At 38.3% G+C, this 22,571-nt stretch overlaps 1 protein-coding gene across 2 annotated transcripts in view; it reads right to left on the bottom strand.

Moving 5' to 3' along the window:
* MKLN1 (muskelin 1) overlaps window positions 1-22,571 on the bottom strand; it is a 279,842-nt gene that overhangs the window by 171,867 nt on the left and 85,404 nt on the right. The window contains exon 3 of one of the 2 annotated variants that reach the window (XM_037513287.2): window positions 257-393. In XM_037513287.2, coding sequence (XP_037369184.1) covers window positions 257-318 — 62 coding nt within the window. In that variant the 5' untranslated portion in view covers window positions 319-393. Of the gene's footprint in view, window positions 1-256; window positions 395-22,571 lie in introns of those variants that run through there. The other variant, XM_054692672.1, reaches the window with a different exon arrangement.

Below are 22,571 nucleotides of genomic sequence, written 5' to 3'. Positions count from 1 at the left end.
GAAGGTGGGGGGGGGGACATACAAGACACTAATACAGTGAAGCTCTGGGAAGGATGGCTTCCTACCCAAAATGCCTGATAGCATCTGCAAAGCACTTCATTTATACCAAAAATTGTCACCTTACTATAAAGTACAAATCACGATAGTAATTCTGAGATTTCTTTCTGGTTTAATTTCTTGCTAGGAAGTCTTGAAATGAGCAGCCTCCTCTAGTGGGTCTTTGATTTGCTAGAAACCATCAAGTTTTCTTACTCACCCAGGCATTCTGCTCAGGTTTCTTGTGAACCTGTCTTCAACACTATCTGCATCTCCAGGCATTTTGTCAGGAATCTTCCTCCAACAAAGAGCATCTCAGGAGAGGAGCAGAGGCCTCTCCATCCTCTCCTTCCTGTTCTGCAAGAGGAGACAGTACCAACTGATTGCAGGCAAAGAGCTGCAGTGAGTAAGGTCATGGGGCCTCCCCTTCTTATCCCCTTCCTCTCCTTCCTTCTGTTTCTACCTTCTAGGTAACCTCCATCTTAGGGCATTTCTCCCTTGAGGAGTGAAGTTCAGTCTTTTGTTTCTCCTGTTTACTCAAATGCTCTTGATTGCTCTCTGCTCTTCTCACCCAGCATAAGGTGATAAAATTGCAAGATTCAGCTTTGGGCTTAGGGCAAGGGGAAATGTCCTCTAAACCTTCTTTCTTGGCTATGAAATCTAGGCCAACTGACCAGAGAGCTCTGCATTTGCATTTTAGGTACCACCTGATTAATGAAGTATTATATTACCATTGGCTCTGTACCCTTGGAGGTAAAGGTAGTACTTGGTTAAGCCTGGGTTTAGGCATTCTTAAATCCCTTTGCCTAACAGTATTCTATCTATCTATCTATCTATCTATCTATCTATCTATCTATCTATCTATCTATCTATCTATCTATCTATCTATCTATCTGTCATCAGCTATCTTCTACCTACCTATCTTCTGTCTTCTATGTTGAGCTCTCTAGAGAGAGCTTTATTGAGCTTTATTCACCTATTTAAAGTGCATTGTATTCATTTAAATTTTTTAGTATATTTAGAGTTGTGCAAACATAACCACAATCGACTTTAAAATATTTTAATCACCCCCCCTCAAAAAAAAAAAAAGTGCCCATTAGCAGTCATTGACCACCATCCGCAGCCCTAGACAGTTGCTACTCAATAGATAAGCTTTTCTGGACATTTCATTTAAATGGAATTAGTCTTTTGTGACTGGCTTCTTTGGGGTAATAACTAGAACAGGATTTGCTGAATTATATGGTAAATCTATTTATTATTTTTTGATGACTCTTAAGGTTATTTTCCACCATGATTGTACCCTTTTATATTTCCACCAATAGTGCACCATTTTCTCTACATCCTGAATACACTTGTTTTTTTTAGTTGCCATCATGATGGGTGTGAGGTGGTATCTCATTATAATCTTGATTGGCATTTCCTTAATGACTAGGGACATTAAACATCTTTTCATATGGACATCTTTGGAGAAATGTCTATTAAATTCTTTGCCCATTTTTTAATTGGGTTTTTTTGTTGTTGAGCTTTAGGAGTTCTCTATGTATTCTGAATATTATTCCTTTATCAGATATACCATTTAAAGATATTTGATGCCTTTTTACTCTATTGATAATGTTTCTTGATACATAAAAAATTTTGAATTTCCATGAACTTCAGTTTTTTCCTTTGTAACCTGTGCTTTTGGTATCATATCAAGATATAATTGCCAAATCCAATGTTGTAAAGCTTTTTCCCTATGCTTTCTTCTAAGAAGGTACAGTCATTTTTCTATGTTGCTAGATTCAGTTTGCTATAAGAGTATTTTGCATCTCTATTCATAGGAGATACTGTTAAGTGTTTCTTGTGAAATCTGGTTTTTGCTATCAGGGCAATACTCACATCAAACAATGCATTAGAAAGTGTTCCTTCTGGGCCTCCCCTGCAGTGGTTGAGCACTGGGCTGCAAAGCTGCCCACAGTCTCTGCAGCACCGGTTTGATCCCCGGCTGCTAGGCGAGGGTCCCACAGACTTCTGAGGGTGGCGCAGACTTCTCCCACGCCCACTGCTCCCCTCGGCTGTGCACTTCAGTCTTTCTGCCTGTTCTGCTCCCTGCTCTGGCTCTGGTGAATTCTCTCACCCTTCTGCACTTCTGACTGTACCCAGTGCTTGTATAAATAAATAAATATTTTAAAAAAAAAGAAAAAAAAATTGAAAGTGTTCCTTCCTATTCTACTTTTTGGATGAGTTTGTGAAGGAGTTGTATGAATTTTTTTAATTGGGTAAAATTTAAGTTGTAGCATCATCTGGGCCTGGGCTTTTCTTTTTGCAAAATTTTTAAATCCCTAACTCAATAATTTTGTTATAGATTGTCTGTGCTTGAGTTACTTTTGGTAGTTTTGTCTTTCAAAGAATTTGTTCATTTCATCTAAGTTTTCTACTTTATTGACGTACAATTGTTCATAGCATTCCATTTTTTGCATATATTCACTTTATTTTTGTAGCTTTACTCAGTGAGATACTCTTTTTCCTCCTCAAATTTTATTAATTTGTCATTCATTTACAGAACTATATAATTTTAGGGGTACCGGTTCACACAGTCATATGTACATATGCTTCACTCATCTTCCATCAAAATCCCTGTGCAAATGCCCTATTTTCTCCCTATTCCTGTCCCTCCCTCCCTCTCTCTCTCTTTTTCCTTCTTTCCCTCTGGTATATTTTTCAGAGACTAAGAATTATTTTTGCTGTACTTTGCCAGTTTGTTTTCTTTGGTTATTTATATCCCACAGGTAAGTGAAACTATCCAGTATCTGTCCTTTACTTTCACACTTATTTCACTTAGCATAATCACCTCAAGATCCATCCTTTTTGTCCCAAGAGGCACAATTTCATCTTTTAAAACAGCTGGGTAATATTCCACTGAGTGTATATTTCACAATTTCTTTATCCAGTCATCTGTCATTGGGCACTTAAGTTGGTTCCCCAACTTGGCTGTGGTGAATAATGCTGCTATGAACAATGAACTACATTAGATGAAAGACTCTTAGCTGATAGGTTGTTGTTTTTCTTTTTTTTTTTTTTCCCAGAGGTTTTCCCTCAGCACTTGAATTTGCCTTCTCACTGCCTTCCGGCCTCCATTTTTCCTGGCAAGAAATCAGCTGTTAATCTTATTTGGGTTCTCTTGTATGTGATAAGCTATTTTTTTCTTGCTGTTTTCAATATTTTCTCTTTATTTTTCACCAGTTTTACTATGATGTGTCTGGATGTAAATCTCTTTTTATTCTAGTTGGACCTAGTTAGATTTCTTAAATATGTAGATTGCTTTTGATTAAATTTCAGTGGTTTCAGCCCTTTCTTCAAATGCATTTTTTTCCCTGCATTTTTTTCTCTCCTCTCCTTCTGGTATTCCCATTGCGCATTTGTTGGTGTGCTTAATGGCATCCCACATTTTTATGAGGTTCTGTTTATATTTCTTCATTCTTCTTTCTCTCTGTCCTTGAGATCAAGTCTCTCTCTCTCATCTCCATCTCTGTCTCTCATCTATCTTTCTGTTTGTTGATACTTTTGCCAGTCAAACATACTGTTCAACTCATCTAGTGAATTTTGTTTCTGTTATTTCATTTTTGTAAAGTGCAGAATATCCATTAGGTTCTTTTTAAAAAAATACTTTCTCTTTCACAACTATCTTATGACATATTGTCATTATATTTTACTTTTAAAGCATGTTTTCCCTTAATCTATGTTGAATTTACGGGTCCTCTTACAGGGAGTTTCTGTTCACTTTCTCCCTCTTCTGTATGGGTTACATCACAGTTCCTTCTTTCTTTGTAGTCGCATAATTTTTTGTTAAAAATTCAACATTTTAGACAATCTATTATAACAATTTTGGATACTAATTCCAAGTTTATTATCTATTTTTGAACTTGTGAACTTATTATTATAGTTTGCTATTTGATATCTTTAATGACATAACTAGATTGTTTTAGTAAAGTCTATTTCTCTGCAGTGTGAAGTCTCTGATGTTCCTCAAAAGGTGGAGGTTTAGCTATGTGCACAGTCATCCTGGATGACAGTGATTTAGTAAAACCTTCTCTGACTCTATCCCTGATCTCTGTTAAAATATATACCTCTGTTGGTAGCATCTCTAGCAAAATATTTATTGTTTTCAACAATGTCTTGGTGCAGAAATAGCTACAAATTTAAGCCCCTCATCAGAGGCAGTTTTAGAGGCTAATCTTTTGAGATTTCTTCTTACCTCAGAAGGGTTCTTCCTAGCTGTCTTTCCCTCCAATTCTCTTTGGTTAAGAAGCTGGCCTACTGTGTAACTTATTGCTCTTAGGGAACTTATCACCAAAATCTCCATTGTTTTCCAGAATTCACTTTGGCTTGAACTCCCCCACACTCTGTTCCAAATTAAGTCAGTTCCCTTCCAGGGAGCTGCAAAGCAATATGTTCTTAGGGTCTGCCTCTTTCTCTGGGCAAAATTTCTGAGGCTCCGCTCTGAAAGGGGGGAAGGGATAGTGACCTACTTCTCTTGGAATGATACCCCTGCTTGAGAAGCAGGGCATAGGGGTGGGGCAGTAGCTTTTGGTCTTTTTGGATTCCATTTCCCTTCATAGAAAAAGAATTTTAGATGGCTGTTTTAAAAATAATTTTTACCAGTTATAATTATTTTGTTGAGAAGTAGGTCTGTGGATATCTTCACATCACCATTCTGGAAATTGTTCCATATTAGGATCTTAATGCAGTAACATTTTCTTGACTGCTAACTTTTTCTGAACTTCTATTTGGGATTTGTTTTCTGATGAAAAACAAGTACAATATAAAGGCTAAATTGGAGGTGAATTTGGAGATAAAAATATTGATAGGTCACCCCAACCAAATGAAGCTTTATAGAGAGGTACCAAAAACTATCTCCCTTGTGCAAACGAAGCACAAAATAGCAACAGATACTGATTATAATAAACCACTAAATTAGGTATTAGGAAACAAAGATATAATTCTTAGCACTCTCCCTGGTTTTCTAAGTGACCCTCAGTAAGGAATAGTGCATTGAATATTACAATAGAATAGTTTCCAGGAATAGTATTAAAGTATTAATACTGCTAATAATAGTGTTAAAATTGTTTCACTACTGGTGCCCAAGCCAGGTACGTGGTTTAGATTGTGTTGATGGTAGAATGATTTTCACTAAAACTTTACCGTTCGTTTTCCCTTCGGCTGTAACATGTGACTTACACCATGCATCTGGAAGGAATCTGTCTGGGCTTTGGGGGTTATTACTGCTTTGGATCTGTGACTTCTAGACTTTGCTTTGCCTTTTAAGCACCATATTCTGAACACCTTGAAAATGGATTCAGAAAGGCTTATCTCACCCTCACTAAATGCTTAATTGTGAAAGAAGAGGGAGCAGGACACTTGGAATTCATAGCTCCATCCTCTGGTCATAGTTTACTGTCCTTGGCTGGAATTTATGTCCCATCCCTCCCAGCCACTGTCATTTGGGGTTACTTAAAATGAAGTTGGTTCTAGCCAATTCATCTCCAATTATGCCCAACTATCTTTGAACAAAGTTTGCCTCCTGTAGGATCTTTACCAGGGTCTGTGGTTCTGACTTAATTTTTACTGACTTCTTAATAATCGCTGCCACAAGCCACTAGCATACCTCAGAGATCACGATAAATAAGTCCTATCAGTCATTAAGATGGTTAAAATCATTCTCTCTTAAGAGATCAGGTCTGATAATTTCACCCATAGGATAAGGGCTCTGGCAAAACCTAAAAATTCTAAAAACCCAGGTGTGAATTGAGATTAACTAACCAAACTAAGATCTTCTCAGTATTCTTGCAGCAACCAAACCATCATCTTGCTGTGTAGGCAGTTTTCAAAGCACAATAAAGTTGTTTAAAATATCTAGAACCCAATGAGGACTTCTTGCTCAGTGGTCATAGAGGTTTTGTTTTGGATGATGGTAAATTTTTGAAAATAGGGATGATAGAGACAAGATTATGAATATACTAAATGCTACTGAATTGTATATTTTAAAATGGTCAAAATAGTGAATTTCATATCATGCATATGTTACTAAAAAAAAAAAAAAAAGAAGAAACACTTGGGACTCCACTGCTGCTGACTCTCTATCCAGAATGATCTTCAAATTGTTTAATAATATCTAATGTGGAGCTTTGCCAGTACCTGAGTTTCCAAAAGAGCTCCAAAGGTTTCTTGAGTATTAACTACCATCCACATGGCAAATGAAAATAAATTAACTTCTCATATTTCTGCCTGTTTCTCCAGAAATTTGGATGTAATATATATTTACTTACAGTCCAGGGGTGCAGAAGGGCTTATGATCAGTAGATGTACATTTCAAGTTAGCCTGAGTTAGCATCCATTCCCTGTGCCCTCATTAAGTGGTACCCGAAATAACTAGCAGAACCATTAAGTGGTTTACCTTAATCCTTCTGAATGATTAGACTTAATCTAGAATCATGACGATATAACCCCAATTAACTGCCAATACTTTTGAACATCCTTTTCTGATTGACTGTGTCTTTTTCCTGTTTATCTGTTAGCCCGTCACAGCCTTGTGACCCAAGGCTCTGGAATGGATCAGTCCTCCTACTCACTCCCTCCTGCGCACACTACGTCTCCATGGAAACAGCTTGTCAGGCCCTGCTTGGCTGCAGGTTCTGAAGACCTCTCATCTGCAGCCTGAGTCCTGCAAAGATTCAGGCTTAATACGCCAGATTTGTTAGTAGGAGCTTATGTTGGGAGCCTCATCCTTTCTAGCCCGTGTGGTTCTTGTTCTGAAGGCTTTTTGGGGGTACATCTGTGAAGTCCCCAATACCACTGAGTTACCCTGACCTTCCACCATTGACATGCAGGTCAATGTCAGGGTTTTTTGTCCTAGCTTCTTGTTTCAACCTGAGCTCACCATCTCCTTCTAGCAATACTTCTCCCTGTCATTTCCCTGCCCCCAAGCTGAAGCCACTTGAACCCGTCAGGCCCCACCTGTGGTTGATCACCAAAGTTAGTCCGTGCAGCCCCCTTTGCATCTCAAACTCAGCTTTCTCTGCACCCCATCGCCTCTGCGATAGGCTCACATTACAGGCACGCCTCATCTGACTGAACTTCCTTTACTGCATTTCACAGATATTGAACTTTAAAAATTGAAGGTTTGTGGCAACCCTGCATCCAGCAAGTCTATTGGCACCATTTCTTTTAGCAGCTTAGATGACAGTCAGCATTTCTGACTGTCATAATAAAGTATTCATAATAAAGTATTTTTTTAATTAAGATATGTATATATTTTTTCTTTTTTAGAAATAATACTGTTGCACACTTAATATACTATAGAATAGTGTAAACATAAGTTTATATATGCCCTGGGAAACAAAAAAATTCCTGTGACTTATTCTATTGCTGTATTTGCTTTATTGCAGTGGTCTGGAGGCAAGCCTATATCTCTCCAAGATGTGTGTGGATTTCTTTTTTCAGTTACTGCAAGCTTCTCCAACCCCATACTCCTACTTTCATTCTTGTTTCCTTGCATACAATCTCCATATCACAACTAGTGAGAAAACTTTCTTAAAAAGCAGACCTGACATGTCCTTCCCCACAGAAAGTCATTTATCAGTTCCCATCACCTTCAAGACAGATTTCAGACTCACTTGCATGATGCACAAGGGTACACCTTTAGCATCTGCCCCCTCTGCTCACCTCTCCAGTATCATCTCTTGTTCCCTCCTCTGCATATTTTGACTTCAGCAGAAACCAAACCACTTTGCTTCTCCAACAAGCCACCTGTTCTCTCTTGCCTCTGTGACTGCATCGCTACCTCCTCCACCTGGCCTGGCTTTCCTCCCCCCGCTTCTGTATATGCCTCACACACATTCTCAGGGGAGCATTCTGACTCCCCAATCTTAAGTGCCTCTTGCAAGTTCTCCTAGACTTTCCGGTGTTTACTCCCTTTCTGCTGAACTGTCAATTTCCTGAGGGCAAAGAGTATGCAAACCTCTAGCTTATTGCCTGGAATAGTCACTCAAATGTCTATTGTCTAAGTGAAAGAACAAAGAATAAGCTTCTGGAATAAAAATGTCACAACTCGCTGATTGTAAGTCCATTCTTTTCCAGAGTCTTCTGTCATTGAGCACCATTCATCTCCCAGATTGAACCCACTATGAGTCCGCTATGCTGTCAGGACACCACAATTCATACCACTGGCCACTGTCCTCGGGGCCACTTCTACAAATGGGTCAGTTGCCCCAGTTCAGTTCTGGAGAATCCTGGTTGCCTCCTTTTCGCTAGTCACTGGGAGGTCCCTGTAGGCCTTGTGGCTGAACTCATGTGGCCTCTATCAGCAGCTGGAGAGCCATTCCTAAGAGCTGAGAGAGTGAGTCAGCCCTTCTTTCATTGCGCAGGGAAGATTCCTTTCTCACTGGTTATGCAACTTCACTGAGGCTTCACTAAGTTTTCCTTAGTGGAATCCAAGATTTGGAATCACAGTAAGAGGATAAAATGGCAGATAACTTCAGAAATACATCAAATCTGTTGGATTTCTTCAGGAGAAGATTTTGGAGTATTGAGGGGGATGAGGAGAGAAGTGGTAAGGAAGCTGTGTTTATAGATAAGTAACTAAATCAAAGGCTGGGCTGAATGTGTATAGGTCCTTTCCCCCAAAGTGTTCAGTGGATTATCTGAGAAGCCAGAAAAAAGAGAGCCTTCTTTCTAGATGTAGGCACCCACCCATTTGGATACACAGCCCTCAGCCCTGGTCCATTCACTTTTTCCTAAATCAATGCATCTCTCAGAAATGAGAAACCAACCAATCTTTTGCCATGGACGTAGATGAGATAAAAAAAAAAAAAAATGGATTTTGCCTCAAACTGAGTTCCTTTACTGCCAGTGTAAGGTTTACACAGACAGGAAGGAGTACAAATTCTAGGCAGAGGAGGTAGTAGAGGAAAGACACCATCTCACTTTCTCCCCTGCAGTAAGAAAACAAAAGATCCATTAGATGAGAAAATGTATGTGAAAGCACTTAGCACAGTGCTTGGCAGATGGATGGGATTCAATAATATTGACTTTTTTGTTTTATCTATGCTTGGTGCGGGGACTCATAAGGCAGTTTGTGTGTAGGAAGAACAACAAGGGAATCTGTGAGGGTGGCGGAGTATTATCTACCTGGATGAAAGTTAAAATTTCACCGCTAGAGATCCTTTCCTTTGATGATACTTAAAAGACAAACAAATATCAGTTAGAGCCAAAACACATTTTCTTCAGGCATTTCAATTTGACTATGAAAGGTTGAGTATATATATAAATATATAGTATATATGTAATAAATAATATACATATAAAGGGACCTCCCCGGTGGTGCAGCAGGTTGAGTGCAGTGCTGTGAAGCTGTCCGCAGCCTCTACTGCACAGGTTTGATTCCCGTACAGTCAGGGAGATTCCCACACAGCGTGGCAGACCTCTCCTGTCTTGCCCACTGCTCCCCTCAGGAGTGTATTTCTTCAGTCTGCCTGTTCTGCTCCCCGCTCTGTCTCTGGTGAATCCTCTCACCCTCTGACACCTCTGGCCTGTACCCCAGATCTTATATAAAAATAAATAAATCTTTAAAAAAATAATATATATATAAAGCAGACAATAGTGGGAAAAACCTAGAGACATTAAACAACATAGGTCGGGGAGTAACATTTTTTATTTCACAAAACTAGACAAAAACCTATCAGTTTAAGTTGGAATAGTATTACTCTTGTGACTTCTAGATAGATAAATAAGTCTAACAAGTATAAAGTTTTAGTAGAGATAACACAGCAAATGTAAAAACCAAGTACCAGCCAGGTCGCCATCTCAGTACTGAGATGGTTTCTTAATCAGATATGTCAGGAGTGGTAGACCTTGTCTATTAACAGCTTAGTAAGTGGTAGTGAGGCAAAAGTATCATAAATACTTTCATGCATCTAAACTTCTTAATAGGCAGCTTCTAATGCTACTTTATATTTTTTAAATACTACCAAAACCCAAAACAGCACAGATATACTTACTTAGAAGTGCTCAATAAATGTTTCTATGGCAAAAAGCAAACTAAAAACAAAACAAAATATAAGAAAACAAAACTGGTACTTGTCAACAGCAATCAGCTATGCCCCCACTAAGTTCAATAAAATCATCAGATTAATAGAAACTCTGAAAACAAAGTCTTCATGTCCTATATTTGTACAGCATTCTTCCACATGTGCTTTCTTTCTGCCTAACAGTTCCCCGAGATGTGTAGCCTTTCCTGCCTCCCTTTGCAGGTATACAGGAGCCAGAGCACAACAGGTAAAAGGAGCTTACTTAGACTAGCAGGAAGATTAATGTGAGCCTGGAATTTAAGATTCCTAGCTCAAAAATTAATACATGAGGTTAAAGGATAAGAAAAAAGTTATGAACAGTTCAATAATCAAAAGGCAAAGACCCCAACAGAAAAATTGGCAAAGGACACAAATTAACAAATCATAAAAGGAAATACAAGTTATGAAAGAAATTCTTCATTGTTAATCTAGCTCTGCCTAAAGTGAGAGTTTAGAGTTTCTCTGGTAAAATGGCCTCAACAAGACCTCATCACCACAGTTGAAAATAAGCAGACCTTTTTCCTTGCTCAGTTCCCAGACCTGAATCTTGTTATTCTAACACCCTCTACTAGAGTGAGGACATGAGAAAAAGCCAAAAGCCTTGGGAAAAATAGGTGAGCATTGTCTGAGAAGGAGGATGGAGGAATCAAGGGGCAGTAACACAGTCTGTGGGCCCCAAATGTTCTTCTGGGATGGAATCAAGCCTTGTCCAGCTCTGTAGGGAGCCCCTATAGTCTTGCTACTCAAAATGTGGCCCGTTGGCAGCAGTGTGGGCATCTCCAGGGAGCTTACAGAAATGCAGAACCTCCACTCCGAGCATCCTGAGCCAGAATCTGTGTTTTAGCAAGCTCCCCAGGCCACACGCATGCAGAGTGAAGCTGGGGGGTCTTTGCTCATTATAGGTGCTCAGTAAATGTCTGCTGATTGAATGAAAGTCTGGACAGGATGATCTCTGGGGTCCCTTTCCAAACTAAATCATCTGACTTACTGACTTGCTGAATAAAATATCAACCATTTTACAAAGGACTGTAAGTAAGATTAATGAATTAATAACTGCTTTGGTATTGATATTTTCTACAGTGAATTTAGAGTTTCTTATTAGTATCATTTCACTAAGCTTCTTTATATACCCAGGAGGCATCAGGAAGGCATAAAAATCCCACTTTTTTGTTCTGTCTGGTCTACCTCTGACAAAAGCAACAGCATTGGGGATGTAAAATCAAATGAGTAGAAATGAGAATAACAAGTGAAAAGCCTGGCAAAAAGAGTACCCACCAATATAAAGACATTGCACTTTACTTGCCTGTCTACAGACTGTAATCCAGAAACTTTTGTCTTTTATCATAGATACTTGTGTGAGGAGGGGGTGATGTTGAGGAAGGAAAGAAGAGACAAGGAAAAGAAAAAAGGGATCAAGAATTAAAGACCCTGTCTGTCCTATGAGCAGAAACAGGTAGAGTCACCAAATCTAGTCAATTAAAGTGCTTCTTTACACCACCACCACCATCATCATCAGTATCCTTTTAATTCTGCTTGCTGTCTGCCAACCTCTTTACTGAGCAGACCTTCTCAGTAGTTACTCTGTCCTTGGTTTCAAGGTTGTCTGTAGATTGTAGGCTGCCAGGAAACCAGTTACAAGAAGAAAGACAAAAGGGGTCCAGAGGATGGGGAGGCAATAGGAGTTCCACAAATGAGTGAGGTGACTCACGGCTGACTCAGACAATCTAAGACTATGAGCCTGGGAGATGGGAGGCGGTGGGGGCAGACTTCAAAGGAGCCCTGCCTGAACGTACAAATGAGAGCTAGGAGGCCAGGGACAGGTTGTTATTTGGAGAAGTGCCTGCAGCTCTGGGGTTGGATGGAGGAGTAGATCCTGAAAACAGGGAGAAAATTGCACTTGAGGCCGGAAAGTGCGTTCTTGAATCTATAGCCTTCTGTGCTTTGACAAATGTGTAACATTCTCTAGTGACATTGACCTGCTCTTTGGCAAATCTCAGAATACTAACTCCATTAATTATCATCAGGTCTCTGGGGAGTAGAGGTACATCAGGTACCACCCTCTTTTTTTCTAATGATCTTAATTAGAAAAATGAGCCTCTTTAGACTTTAGTATTTTATACTTGGAGAACACAGTGATCCAACTTGTACTTATAGACTTTTTTTTTTTATTTGAACATATGACCAAAGTATCTTCTCTCATATTAATGATTAATTGAGGTTTTGAGTTTGAAAATTCCAAGGTCACGTGTCGTATAAAGGTTGAAACTGCATTTGTCCATTATGGACTGAACTGAAATAATATGACTGCCATTTCACACACTAGCTAGAGATAGGCCACCTGAAGAGCTTGTTTTTGGGATATGGCTAGATGTTTGCATAGAGTACTTGGGTGACACAGCTTCTCTCCACGTGCTAAATAACCCACCCAGAGATCAAACCTATGACATAAGCCTTATTAAAACAATGCAAACCAACTAAATTATCTAAAAATAATTTTGGTTGACTGCATATTTATATGTGATTTAATGACATACAAAACGTCATTAAATTGTCATTAAATTGTCACAAATGTACTTCACCAGGATGGCACCACAGCAGTGGGAAAGGCAGAAGTTGTTTGGTAGTTTGGCCACCAGTGAACTTTCATGGAGATTAAAAAAACACTGCTCCAAAAGTGTTTCAACTTTGGCTGCCCCCAATAGATGGCAACAGTAGTTAAATGAGTTTGTTTCAGTCTGGCCAACTAGTTTTCTGTTGGCTGCAGGTAGGTTTGCTGTATTTAATTTGGAGTGTTCTGTGATATTAACCCCAATAAGTCTAATAATTATAAAAGCAATGAGAATATTGAGTGTGTTATTGAGAAAAAAGCTTATGAAGAAAATAAAAAAGATTAACAAACTGAATGTGGTAAGAAGGGTCACCAGCTTTATGTGTGGGTAAGAGATGACTGTTAGTCAATATGGGGTGATCTGAAGGACAGAGATTCAAAATAAGTGAAAGGTACTGACTGGGTCCATGCAATTTGAATAGCATTCAACAGAAAATGAGGAAAAGTAATGCAAGGAATGGGACCCTTTGGAATGTGTGATTAGAGAACTGGTGTCAACTTTGAATGCCTATAATCCAAATACTAATTCAGGAAAGGACTAAAAATATGTTCAAGCATTTAAAATCTGGTGTGGTGAAAGTTTTTGTTCTGAAAACTTGTTGAATACCAGTGATAGTTCGATGGATTCAAGACCTATTGGAAGTACATGACTTTAAGTTCTCTAGGTAGAGATGCTAAGAAGTTCCTTGTGATATTTGGCCAAGTCCACCAAGGGATGCCTAGATGGATTTTCAATATATACCAAATGGAGGGTTATTTTGGATAAAGAGACCCAGTAGAATGGTTATCAGCAAGAAGATGAGAATGTTGCCTTGTTTGACAGCTTTGAAGGTAGAAATGTCTTTCTTAGTGTAAATCACCTTTAATTGGTTTTGTGTTAACAACAATCTCTCAGAATTTCCCTCTTTGTAAGGTGTATAAATGTGTATATGTATTTCTGTACATTTCTTTTAAGTCATTTTTTTAAATTTAACATTGAGTAGTTGGATTTTCCTTTAGATTTTAGTTATTCTTTAACATGGTGTTTTTAAACAACAACTTGGTATTCTTTTATTTCATTACTAAGTCATTTGATCCATCCTTTGCTGAACTCATAAGAATGATGATGATACTGTCATTTTCCATAAATTGTGAATTTTTATGAAAATTTCATTGGGATAAATATGTAGAATGAAGTCACTAATTTATAGTGTTACGAACATGTTTAAAGTTTTAATGTATTGGGCCTCCCCTGGTGGCGCAGTGGTTGAGCACTGGGCTGCAAACCGCAGCCTCTACAGTGCTGGTTCAATCCCCAGCCACCAGCGAGGGTCCCACATGGCGCGCAGACCTTTCCTGCTGTGCCCACTGCTCCCCATCAGCAGTATATTTCATTGGTCTGCCTGTTCTGTTCCACACTCTGGCTCTGGTGAATTCTCCCACCCTCCCGTTCTTCTGACTGTACCCAGTGCTTGTATAAATAAATAAAGAAATCTTAAAAAAAAAGTTTTAATGTATTTACAAATTTTTATCTGGGGCACTTTTGCCAACTATAATGATATCCTTACCAGAAAAATATCTATATTCCTATTTCCATGTACATTTGTCAGTACTAGAAACTATGTTTCTTTTTATCTCTACTCATTTTGAGGAGAATATATTTAGTATATTATAAATATAATATATATAATATAATATATTATATATTATATTGTATCATATATGCTATGGTTTATGATATATTTTATTATATATCATAGATGATATATAATAAAATATTATATATTATATCAAATGTTTATTTATTTGATACTACTGAGATCACTTTTTATGATTTTTGGTTCACATGCTTTGACAATTTTTCTACTGGAGCATTTGTCTTTTAATTATTGATTTGTAATCACTTTGTATATATTAAGGAGAGCCCCTCGCCCCCCCAATTTTTCATTAGACTTTTAACCTTATAGTGTCCACTATTGTTTATAGTCTCTAAAGATAATATCATCCCAATTTATTCTTATGGCTGATGAAAAAACTAAATGTGAAACTACTACTTAAAAAAAGGATTTTTTAACTCCTCTGCTTGGTTCTGACAGAACCTTATAAATAAGATATTAATTTAGCCTTTTCTACCATATTTATTAGTAATATTATGCAAATAAACAAAAATGTCAGATATGAAAGCACTGAGATTTCAAAGGTTCCATATTAAATCAAGTTGTTGCACTGTTATCCTTTTATTTTCTTTTGAAAAATCTAATTAACCCAGTACAGGTTTACCATAATAGGAAAGATACCATATTCATCATTATTGTTACCTCACGCTCATGAGTTACATTCTGCTCACCTCAAAGAACACTTTTCTCAAATTTTTCTTACTTGGAAGCAAAAAGAGATGAGTCAGTGAAAAACTCTTCTCCAATAGACAACAATGTGAAAATTATACATTTTTAAATGAATAAATGATGAAAAATCCTCCCTCTGCCTCCATCCTGGTCCCTGTGGGTTGTTGCATATAATCAGACCAGTGTTTCTTCATATGCAAACACAAGTAGTTGTTATCATTATTATTCCTCTTTTCATTCACAAAAGTATACACATTGTTCTCTACCTCACTTTTTTTTTTAAATCTCACTGTTTTTTGAAACCTAACAACATGTCTTAAATAGGAAACTTTAATAAGAAGATATTTAATATAAATATGAGATATGATACCATTGGTATTACACAAGAAAAACTAAAAAATTACCATCTCAATCTGTCCCCATAATTATAGAAGGCTAGGGTTAGATAGTTGGTAAAGGATATGCTAGTCAGTCATCAAACCTGTTTTCTCTTTTTCCTGGGTACACAGCTACACTGCATTTTAGGTCTCTCTTACAGTTAGGTGTGGCCATTTGATTGAAATCTACTGGACATAAAGAATGTGAGCAGAGTTTATGTGCAGCACTTCTAATCCAATCTATAAAAATCTCCCCACACAATCCTCCACCTTCTTGTTCTATCTGTCAGCAGGATGTCGATGTCTACAGTGACCTCATAAGTCACATGTTGAAGATGGCAGAATTACAAGATGGAAAGACCTGGTTCCTTGAATTACCACTTTGAACGGAGCCACTGACCATTGGGAACACTCATTTTGGATGTTATGTGAGTGAGAAATAAATTTCTATCATATCTGAGCCATGATACATATTTAGGTTTGATCTACAAATTCAATACAGCAGCTAGTATTGCCTTAGTTAACACAGATACAACATGATGTCTCTGTAGCCCAACAATTGGCATATATTGGGGACTCAGTAAATGTGTTTGAACAGATGAATGAATACTTAACCACCTCTGGAGATAAAGAATTAATTCAGTCCCCTATTGGTCAGTTTAATACATTTTAACCCACTTGAGTTATTGGAGAATTACTTACACAGAGCTAAAACCCATCACCCTTTAACTTGTACCAATTTGCAATTGTCCTTTGAAATAACACAAAATAAGTCAGAGCCTTCTTCAAAAAGGCCTTTCAATTATTTTATAACACCTCCACCTATCTCCTCATCTCCTCATGACAAATCCTCTGATCTCCAAGATAAGTAGTCTAGTGGTTTTCAATTGTTGTTCTCAGGTTATAGTTACTAAAACCTTATCACCAATTTTACCCTCTTCTGGGCACATTTGAATTTGTCATTGTTCCCTATTCAATGGGTACTCAGGGTAGAACGTCATACTCTTGGCAAACACTAACTGGCCCATGGGAGTACCAATAGCGCCTCTTAATCAGGACTCTATATTTCAATGAATACAGCTTGACATTTTAAATCTTCAAGGTGACCATAACACCTAAAGACTCATTTTGAGCTTGTGATCAAGCTTCCTACCTCTCCTCTCTCTTCTCCCCTGCCTCAGACTCACACACAAATTCCCCATATGACCTTAGACAGACTTCACCTCTCTGGAACTCATTAGTCATGTGAAAAATGAAATGGTTGAACCAGAAGATTTCTGAGTTTTTTTGTCGTTGGGTTTTTTTTTTTCCCTGTTCTAATATTGAGTCTAAAACAGGAAGTTCTGGGAGAGCTCACGGTGTACTTTCATGTAGATTCTTTCACCCATAACAGTTTGAGAGTGTAAATCTGCCAGAAAATTCATCAGACAATGAAACCATACATGCAATTTATGTTGTATTAACCTCGTACTCACAGCTATCTAGATAGTATGTGGCAAATTGTGTGTCTATACAGTAAGGCCAGTGGAGTATATTGAACTTAGTGGTCAAGAATGAAGGCAAAAAGGCCTAGGTAGGGGGGGGGGGGGAAATAGTGAGAAAATGAAAAGGGAGATCAGGGTGTGGTTTTCTCTGAGGAAAGTCTCCATCACTTTTCCACCCAAGGAAGAACAACCATGAAAAAGGGGATATACATTTCCCTCAGCTGAGAGCCTGGTTTGATGTGTTGTCAATTTAATTTCCACATCTCATTTTACACATTGTTCAAAGTACAAAACAAAAAACAAGAAACCCAACAAATAGGCAAATAAATGCCTTGCTATTTGAGGAACTCAAACCATATCTCCACATCCCTTGCAGTTGGTCAACTCCCTATAAAACAGACATCTTAAAAGCATACTTTTTAGCTGATTAATTTCTCTTTTTATTTCTGCCTGACGGTCCTCGATCCATACCTAAGAAGCTGGATCCACCTCCTATCCTAGACTGAAATTCTGTGCATTATTATTTGACCTCTTTTGAAAAACTCATTGCCAGCTTTATAACCCGATCTGGGCACACTCCCCATTGGGGCCTGCATTTCCTGTGGATGATGCATTGGTTTCCTAGGTGACGGCGGGAAGGAATAGACCTGTTAGCTTGTGGCTTCTGACTCACTCACTGCAATGGACGTCACAGAATCGTGGCTGAACAAGTGGATGCTGATAAAAGCATGTGCTTAAGGGAACAGCGGGGCACTAATGGTTAAAACCATCCCATTGTTCCTGTTCTCCCTCCCACTAAGCAAGGCAACAGACTGACACAAATACCAGATCTGATAAAACAAGCAGCAGATTTGAGACCTCGCTGAACAACCAGTCATCTAGAGGTGCACAGTGTAGTCTTATTTACAAATGCAATATTTTGTTCCTTTTCCTGTTTAGAATTTCCTTCTGGAAATTCTTTCTCTGGATTGTGAAAATACTAGGATTCTCTAAAGAAATAGCAGACAGAAGTTGAAGAGGGGGAGGTAAAGGCAAGCCAAACATAACCAATAGCCTGTTTACTAGGTGACAGCTCCTGCTGAACTTTCATACTTGCTCCCAGAGAGGGCAAAGTAGACTCACAGTGGACTAAGCAATGATCAGAGGCTAGAATGAAAAACATATTCTATTGGGCAATTAATCTTCAGAAAAGCTGGCTTTCATGAAGTCTAGAACAAGAGGACTGGAAGGGGGGGAGGGAAAGAGGGGGAACTGGAAAGAGACTTTCTAGCTACCTCTTTTGTTATGATCTAATCCCAACTATGTACAAATCAAAGAAGACTGCCTGGGATAAAAACACGAAGAGTTCCTTTGTCCTTTGCTTCTGAACTACTTACTGAAGACTGAATTCATTCTCTAGATTCTTGAATTCCTTAAATGACCAACAAACCTAAAGGTTCCCTACTGGAGATAATGCATCTTGTTTTCCACGGAGCCTTGAGGGATGCTTTAAATAGCATCAGCAAGCATCCGAATGAATTAGACAGCAAATGTAGGTTAGCTTTATTTAGGCAGATAAAGACAAGCACAGAAAGTTGTCTGGTTCAAGGGCAGTGCAGCCTGACACGACAGCATTTCTCAGAGGAGGTGAAATAGCTTTGGGAGCAAAGTATTTTGGGCAAAGAGCAAAGTTCCTTGGATTGCCAGAAGAAGTGCTGCTAAGTCCTTTAGTGCAAAATTCAGAATGGCCTGCCACTCCTGAAGGCATGTGCTATAGATTTAAAATGTAACACGGGATTTAGTATCCCTAAATTCACATACTCATTTGCTTCTCCTTTCCCCATTTTTTTGTGGGGGGAGAGGAGAATGCCATCAGAAAGGTCACACTTCCTAGAACATAAGCTGGAGAAAGAGATTTATGAGATTCCTTCAAGGTGGAACTGAAGAACCTCTCCAAGTTCTGGGTCAGTAATACATCCAGAGGGAGGGTCCCTGGAGATGTGGAAGCTCAGAAAGCAAAGAGACTGACAACTTTGGGGCATTCAATTATCACACCAAAATGTAGATGCTTGGGGAAAGTTGCATTCAATAAGTGCCCCCAGCCCTTAGATTATTTTCTAAAAATAAATGCCTTAAGGAAAGCAGTGGATGCAGGGGGAAGCTTCTTCTTTTTATAACTTTTTGCTGGTTTTCCTCAACTGGCAAAAGCCAAATGATATTTAGGATCAGAGTAAATTTGACGTGGTAAATTTGTTTTCAAAAGAAAAAAAAATTTCAATTAGTAAATTTACATTATTTGAATAATTATATTTAAAATATGTAACAGTTTTGTGAATAAACAAATTATACCAAATACATTTTTATGCTCCAAAAGTAATACTGAATTTAGACTCATTAAAAAAATCTTCACATCACAAATTTCCATTTCCCCCAAACTAACTTTTTTTTTAATTTTATATATTTTTTGCATCATTTTTCATTTTTGCACAATGTATGCATTTTTATCTCGGTTATATTCCCCAAGCAATTTGCAGCAACATGGATGGAGCTGGAAGGGATCATGCTCAGTGAAAAAGTCAGAAAGAAAAAGAAAAATACCGGATGGTCTCACTCATAGCAGGAATTTAGAAAACCTAAATAAGGGACCAGGAAAAAGACTAATTATAATAAAGTAAAAATGAAAATCAACAAGCAATTATAAACCAGAGACAAACTAACTTTTTAGATGTTTTCTTTGTTAAGGGTCTCCTGACTTCTGAAAATTATATTTCTTTGTATATTGCCAAGGCAGATATCAGAGGGGGATAGTAAATTATAACCCTGTCATGAAGTAAAATTTAAATTTCATTTTGAATTTTTGCCACTATCTTTGTAGCTATCATCATTTACTCATTTCATTCCTCCCTCCTTAAAATAATTATTTATTGACTACATATTTTATGCAAGCAGAGTGAGCATCAGACTGACTTCCTTTTTTTCATTACTGGGTCAATTTCTCTCCACTCTGTCCATCTAAGTCCATTCACTAGTTACTTGGTAAACTAATACATGAACTGGGCCTCCCCGGTGGCGCAGCGGTTGAGCGCTGGGTTGCGAAGCTGCCCGCGGCCTCTGCGGCACCGGTTCGATACCCGGCTGCTCCCCGGCCACCGGAGGAGGGTCCCACATGGCGCGCAGACCTCCCCTGCCGCCCGCTGCTCCCCTCAGCAGTGTACCTCGGTTCTTCTGCCTGCTCTGCTCCCTGCTCTGGCTCTGGTGAATTCTCTCACCCTCCTGCGCCTCTGACTGTGCCCAGTGCTTGTACAAACAAACAAATAAATTAATAAATAAATAAATCATGAAAAAAAAAAAAAACAACAACAAAAAAAAACTAATATATGAACTAATAATGGGAAATATATATTGTATTTTAACAGGTGCATACAAAACGTCCCTAGTTCATAGCCCAGAACTCAATATACTTTTAACTATTTTTGAGATTGACAAATTAATTATTTGAAGTCATTATCATTCTAAGAAAGTGATGGAAAGCCAATTCCTGTGACTATATCTATAGTGGTTCAAAGGACTCATACAAGATTTGATACCAAACAAATTAAGAAAAATTTGTTTTTTTAAAAAAATTAAGAAAAAAAACCCTTACATCCCTATGATCTATATTTCTTGCTCTGACATCTTCAATCACTTCATCATTATTATGTCTTTAATAAATTTTCTCAATATGAGTTAATGAAACCTTTTGCATGTTATTTAGTAAGTCAATTTCATATTTGTTTTTAATAATTTAACTGCTGGAGAAAAAACTTATAAAGAGAACGAAAAGTTATAATCAATCACTAACTCAAATAAGAAATGATACATGTAACTTTAAAAAGTTATAACAATTTTTTGTTTGTGTTTTTCTGTTCTCTATTTCTGCTGCACTACATATTATTATCTCAGTAATTTTAATGCAGCTGCGAAGAAGAAAATATTGCGAAGAAGAAAATATTGTCATATTTTAACTAAGTACAATAAGAGTCCCACATTTTATTTTTATTTTGTGACATCTGTGACTCTTCCGGATGACACTGGCATTCTTCCTCTTCTGATGCAACTTTGTTCTGTGTTTCATTCTGTTTTGGTTGTGGTTATTTCAGCCTCCCCCTCTTTGAGCAGTCTTTCAGCTTGTCTGGGAGATCCCAAGCTGTCATTTTTGTTTTCTGAATATCCACTTCTGTTTTCTGTGGCAACACCTGCAGATAAACATTTAGCCAGCCATTCAAATAGACAGCCCCCGCACACCCCCAAGCTCCTACACACACAGGCACAGGTATGCACCAGGCGCATGCTCAGTTCCTCCACCCGCCCCCAGGGAGCTCGAACCATTCCAGCTGTTTCTGGCCTTGGCAACAAAAGCAGCAGCAGAGCTTCAAATGTCATTTCTCTGATCGGAACCAGCACGAATAATACTGCTGCTGCCAAAGAAAAATTTAAGCCTCCTGGACAGGGAAGAAGATGGCTGGTCCCACAGGGTAAAAAGATGGTGGATCCAGATGCTCCAAGCAACATGTAGTGATCGGAGGAAAGAGAACTAGAACTGGGGTTCCTCTACCTGAGTGCTTTGCCCCCACTGTCTGTGGAGAGCCACGCACTGATAGTTCAAAACTTAGTTCAAGTTGCACCTCTTTCTGAAGCTTTTCCTGACATACTGACTCCTCCTCCTCTTAAAATCCTTGTGTAATTAAATGCTGTCTCCGCCAATTAAATGCTCTCACCCCACAAGCCCATTAGATTGACACTCTTGAAGTCACTGTGACTGATTTATCTTTTGTCTTAGTACTGCACCATTGCAGATATTCAGTAAATGTTGAATGGATTGAATGTAGTCCACTGTTTCCCCTCCTATTGGTGAAAGTAGCAACTGACTTGTGGAAAAAGTGTCCTAATGGGTGTCTCTTCTTCTCTTTAAAGTTAACCTTGGAAGTGAAGAGAACCAGAATGATGGTTGGAGGACAACCTTCCACAAGTGAAAATAACTCAGCAACAGAGAAACTGCCTCAGCATCATCTCCATCACTGGGGTTCCTTCGGGTGACCAACAGGCAGCCCAATCCTGCTTACAAGATAAGTCTTTGAAAAACCTACACGTATGAGTGCAAATCAACTGTTGTATCAAGGAAGGTTGTATTAGCAATGGGAAAATGTGTCACATATTTGTTAAATTGATTGATATAATTCATGTGCCAGACAAAAGTGTTTCAACACTTAGAATGCTTTAACTTCAAGCATAAAGATAAAACAGAACCTCCAGTTTATTTATGATCTCATTTTAATTTTTGCAAAAACCCATTAAAGAGACCTTATTGTCTTTATTTTACAAATTAAGAAAGTGAGCTTTGCAAAGAATAAGAATTGGGAGACCACAGTAGTACTGATATACAGCACAGTTTAGATTAGAACCCACATCTATCTGACTCTATAATCCTTTTTTCAAATCTCCCTATTCCCCTAGAATCAAAGCTCTCTTTAAAATATTGATGTCAACTCTTTAGAGAGGTTGAAAAATAAAGACTGAGCATGGACAATGGGCCACAGGCTAGGAAGGGCATGATGGGGAGATAAACCACCACCCTCTCAAAAAGCTAAGTTGCTAGTTCACAAAAATGACAGTCAACTGGC

Source organism: Talpa occidentalis, unplaced genomic scaffold (assembly GCF_014898055.3).
Source record: "Talpa occidentalis isolate TD23 unplaced genomic scaffold, MPIMG_talOcc4v2.1, whole genome shotgun sequence".
Taxonomy (NCBI): domain Eukaryota; kingdom Metazoa; phylum Chordata; class Mammalia; order Eulipotyphla; family Talpidae; genus Talpa; species Talpa occidentalis.
Note: the sequence above shows the minus strand (reverse complement) of the source record. Positions and strands in the feature narration are given on the sequence as shown.